This window comes from Girardinichthys multiradiatus, chromosome 14 (assembly GCF_021462225.1).
Source record: "Girardinichthys multiradiatus isolate DD_20200921_A chromosome 14, DD_fGirMul_XY1, whole genome shotgun sequence".
Taxonomy (NCBI): Eukaryota; Metazoa; Chordata; class Actinopteri; order Cyprinodontiformes; family Goodeidae; genus Girardinichthys; species Girardinichthys multiradiatus.
This window is the reverse complement of record NC_061807.1, coordinates 11,526,549-11,531,747: the sequence shown is the minus strand read 5'-3', so window position 1 is coordinate 11,531,747 and position 5,199 is coordinate 11,526,549. Positions and strand designations below refer to the sequence as shown.

The window sequence follows — 5,199 nt, the reverse complement described above, 5'->3', positions numbered from 1 at the left end:
GCAGGTCGGGTCGCCCGCCTGAACTCTGTGCCTGTTGGGGACGACCTCCTGGTCGCCCGCCTGAACTCTGTGCCTGTTGGGGACGACCTCCTGGTCGCCCGCCTGAACTCTGTTTTTGATCTCTGTTTAATTTTTGTCTCGGACCTTGATGGTGATGTGTTCAGGGAGTTAGCGTTGGGGTAGAACAGCCTGCAATTATTTTTGTCCTTCCTCTTTGAGGTTACTGCCTTTTCATTGTTCCAATGATCAATGTTGTGTGTCAAACAGTTGAAAATTTAATAAAGAAAGGTGAACTAAAGTTATTTTCATGTTGAATCAGATTCTTAAGGGACAAAGATTACAGTCAATCTGATAGATACAATTGGTAAAAAAAAAAAAGTACACCCTCTTTTAGCTCAAAGGTTCTGTGTATCAGAACATAAAATGTGTTTAGCTTAAAGATAAAATCTGTTTGTTACATCAAATGGTGACATTTATGTTTTAACTTTATATTGCTTATTATTAAATAAAGTAAAATAAAAATACAGCATGTTTCACATTGTCATTATATACTAAAGAAAGAAAAAGCTCAACTGGAAAAGCAATGTATGGGAAATTAAGTACATCCCTGCTGCTTCCAGAGGATGTAAAAGGGAAAGAAGAAGCCAGGTGCTGCTGATCAAAAACACTGATCCATCAGGAAGTGTCACCACCTCTCCAGACGTTTGTTGGAAATCTGATCTATGTTGCCCCAAAAACAGTTTTTCTTGGACAAATTGTTCCCAGGGAAGAAAACTGTTTTCATAATCACTAAAGTTTTAAAACAAAGAAGTCAAAGGATGTTAGTGTGACCAGATTCAAGATTGTGAAGAAGAGGACACTTGGTACTGATCCTAACCTCCAGTCAGTTCTGCTCTGTTTGTAAAGAGCTCCATTCGTAAAAAGGTCCTGTCAATGAACCTGCAGTGACAGGTTGGCAGAGGACATCAGCCAGGTCAGCAGAGGCTGCTGCAGAGGCAGAAGGCAGAGAGGAGCAGTTCTGGCCCAGTCTGTATCCCAATGGTGCCAGCATCAGCTTGGAACCCCCAAAAACCTCTTCCATCTCCTCCAGGAGTAGGGGAGAAGGCAGGATTTCTATGTCTTCCCCATAAAGAGCTCTAGCCTCCTCGTCCTGCTGCTGGATACATCAGAACAACTCAGAGCCACGATTTTCTGCTTGGTCCTTTATCGGGTTGGTTCCTTCTGTCATAATGTGTTGTGGTTTGTTTGCCGGAACAAAGACATGTACATGGAGCCAGGTAGAAACAGGGAAGTAGCAGTAGGACCCAGCGGGGAAGAATGAAATCCAACAAGCTTTTATACAGAGGGAGGTGGAGTATGGACCTATGATACATGGAAGATAGTAATCAGGTGTGGAACAGGGTTGCAGGGAGACTCAGGAGAATGTGACTAATTACCACTAATGAGACCTGACAACAGAGGAAAACAGAGACGAGGAACCGAGCAAAAAGAAACTAGAATAAATAACAAAACAGATCTACAAGATAATATAAACAAACACATGAAACACAAGAATCTGGAAACTAACTAACTAAAGTTAACTACAGATCTGGAGGAACAGAAAAACACCTGACTGGGAAAAAGTAAACAAAACAAAAAAACACCAAATAGCAGATCATGACATCTTTAAAATTATCTGATGAAACAAAAACATCTTAATTTCCATGAATTTAAAGGGAAACTTTTGATTTCTGCATATTTAATCTGCTGATTAGAGTCAATCCATGATTGATGCATCTTTAGTATAACTGAGTTCAGCCCTTAGCTGTGATCCTCCCTAAAGGTGAAGAACATAGAGGTCTTACTGGAAATGATTGAGGTTGCTCAGTTTACATTATATCACCTATTTCTGTCATGCAGATAAGCCCACAAATATTCATACCTTTGGCAGGTTTAAATTTGAAATTAGGCTTGTTAAACAATAATATTTGATTGTCATTGGAGATGACAAGTAAGATATTAAAACAACATTAAACACTGTTGACCATTGTTTGAACATTATTTTGATCCACAGTCGCACATCCGACCACTGGGATCTGAGCACCACTAAGATCAGAACCTAGCGTCGTCCCTGTTTACCACATACGAGGAAGCAGAGACCTGAAAGGGTTAAACACGCTTTCTGGGAATGAGTCAGTCTGAAAACATGTCTTCTTCCTGCCAAGAAACAAAGTTGTTCCTGTTAATCCACATAATTGTACGGTGGGTGTAACTTATGTCTATCAGGGTTATCGTTGTTACTGAGAGGTAGATTTTACTGAGAGGTAAAATGGAGCAGAAAGGAGTTCAGCTGGACCATAAATCTATCTCTTGTTCCATCTGTTTGGATCTACTAAAGGATCCAGTGACTATTCCCTGTGGACACAGCTACTGTATGAACTGTATTAAATACTTCTGGAATGAACAAGATCAGAGGAGAATCCAAAGCTGTCCTCAGTGCAGGAAAACTTTCAGACGAAGGCCTGCCCTGGAGAAAAACATCATGTTATCAGCTTTAGTGGAAGATCTGAAGAGGACTGGTCTCCAAGCTGCTCTAGTTCATCACTGCTATGCTGGACCTGAAGATGTGGCCTGTGATGTCTGCACTGGGAGGAAGATGAAAGCTGTCAAGTCCTGTTTATCCTGCCCTGCTTCTTACTGTCAGAATCACCTCCAACCTCACTATGATGTTCCTGGACTGAAGAAACACAATCTGGTGGACCCCTCCAAGAAGCTCCAGGAGAACATCTGCTCTTGTCATGGTGAGGTGATGAAGATCTTCTGTCGTACTGATCAGCAGTGTATCTGTTATCTCTGCTCTATGGATGAACATAAAGGCCATGAAACTGTCCCAGCTGCAGCAGAAAGGACTGAAAAGCAGAAAGAGATCCAGGTGAGTCAACAACAAATCCAGCAGAGAATCCAGGAACGACAGAAAGATCTGAAGCTGCTTCAACAGGAGGTGGAGGTCATCAATGTCTCTGCTAATAAATCAGTGAAGGACAGTGAGAAGATCTTCACTGAGCTGATCCATCTCATCCAGAAAAGAAGCTCTGATGTGAAGCAGCAGATCAGATCCCAGCAGAAAACTGAAGTGAGTCGAGTCAAAGATCTTCAGGAGAAGCTGGAGCAGGAGATCACTGAGCTGAAGAGGAAAGATGGTGAGCTGAAGCAGCTCTCAAACACAGAGGATCACAACCAGTTTCTCCACAACTACCCCTCACTGTCAGCACTCAGTGGGTCTACACACTCATCCAGCATCAATATTCATCCTCTGAGATACTTTGAGGATGTGACAGCAGCTGTGTCAGAGCTCAGAGATAAACTACAGGACATCCTGGGAGACACATGGACAAACATCTCACTGACAATCACTGAGGTGGATGTTCTTCTGTCAGAACCAGAACCGAAGACCAGAGCTGGATTCCTAAAATATTCAAAAGAAATCACTCTGGATCCAAACACAGCAAACAGATATCTGTTATTATCTGAGGGGAACAGAAAGGTTACAAGAATGTACCAACAACAATCTTATCCTGATCATCCAGACAGATTCACTTATTGGTTTCAGGTCCTGAGTCGAGAGAGTCTGACTGGACGTTGTTACTGGGAGGTGGAGTGGAGAAGAGAAGGAGTTGCTGTAGCAGTTTCATACAAGAATATCAGCAGAACAGGAGATTCAGATACATGTTTATTTGGATACAATGACAAATCTTGGTCATTAGATTGTTACACAGAGAGATACACATTTTATCACAACAACATTAAAACCCCAGTACCAGATCCAGTTTCCTCCAGACTAGGAGTGTTCCTGGACCACAGAGCAGGTATTCTGTCTTTCTACAGCATCTCTGAAACCATGACTCTCCTCCACAAAGTCCAGACCACATTCACTCAGCCTCTATATGCTGGGATTTTTGTTAATAACGCAAACTCTACATTTGTTAACCTTAAATAGTCAGAACTGTTCTGAGGTCCAGTTGGTTAAAATGTTTATTTTAGTTCCAGTTTCTTTAGTCTCCATCATTGTTGCTGAGAGCTCATTGTTGTGTCATTTCTTCACTGCTCAGAGATCAGCTGTCTTTATGGAGCTACTTTGTCATCTTGTTTGTTGTTTTGTTGATGTTGAAGTTTGTTTGGGTGCTGCCCCTTCCTGTTTCTGTTCAGCCATGGAGGCTATCACTGCTCAGGAGGATTTTATTCACCTAAACTGATTACATTTACATTTATTACTTTGTAACACATTTTTTGACCAAATGTTGTTGTTCAAATCCATGTACAGATGAGCTGATGGAAACTGTAATTTTCATGATCATCATCAATCAGGACATCAGTCATTAATTTTTTGGACAAACATCAGATTCTGGATTAAACTGATGTTAGAAATAAATTTAAAAAGAGCAGAAAATTACTGAACAAGATTCAGAGTTTACTGTTCTATGTTTTGATCAGATATATGAACACAAGTATTGTCTTAAAATGTTTTTAGTTTACAACATTTGTTTTGTGCAGACAAGTGGTCACATCCTTAAAATGTATTATTACATCCAGCAATCTGTGGCTATAAACTTTTTGTTCATTGGAAACTTTTAAAAACTTTGTAGAAATCCTTAAAATTAGTTCATATGATTGAAATGTGATGGTTGTTCTCCTTCTCACATTTAACAATTATCTATCTTTCTTTATAGTGTTTCATATTTCGGTTTTTATTCTATTTTTATTTCTGCTATTAGTTTTAAAACTCATCAGGATTTTTAAATCTATGCTCTGAATTTCTGTGTCAACCTCTAGTGTCTCCTCATCGTCACCAGGAAGATAATTGTGGTTATTTAGTCCTTCAAACCATCAACTCCTCTTTTCACTTCACAGTTCTGTCGTTTTTTCACGCTTTACTTTGTTCAGCTCATTATTTCTTTTTTCTTTTTTTTGTCTTTGCTGTTGTTTGTTTGTTGGTTTTTCTTTGCCTCCTCTTTCTATCTCATGTAAAGCTCCTAGTGTTGCCTTTACTGTGTGTGAAAAGGGCTTTATAAATAAAGATTGATGGATTGAACAACAAAGTTTCTGTGTCATGAAGCCAGTTTACTTCTTTCCTCTGTAAATCACCATGGTAACTGATCCTGGAAACCTGACCTTGTGTGTGTGCTACAGTCACCTCTGTGCTTTAACAAATATTGCTGTCAG

General features: G+C 40.0%; 1 protein-coding gene across 1 annotated transcript; it reads left to right on the top strand.

Moving 5' to 3' along the window:
* Positions 1 to 2,308: 2,308 nt before the first annotated feature.
* LOC124880155 (tripartite motif-containing protein 16-like) lies at positions 2,309 to 4,105 on the top strand. Its single transcript, XM_047385097.1, has one exon. It carries the CDS (start codon positions 2,309 to 2,311, stop codon positions 3,974 to 3,976), a length of 1,668 nt encoding a protein of 555 aa, XP_047241053.1. The 3' UTR covers positions 3,977 to 4,105.
* Positions 4,106 to 5,199: the final 1,094 nt, after the last annotated feature.

What these genes read in the sequence shown, in the direction of transcription:
- LOC124880155 (XM_047385097.1), top strand. Translation starts at nt 2,309, where the DNA reads ATGGAGCAGAAAGGAGTTCAGCTGGACCATAAATCTATCTCTTGTTCC.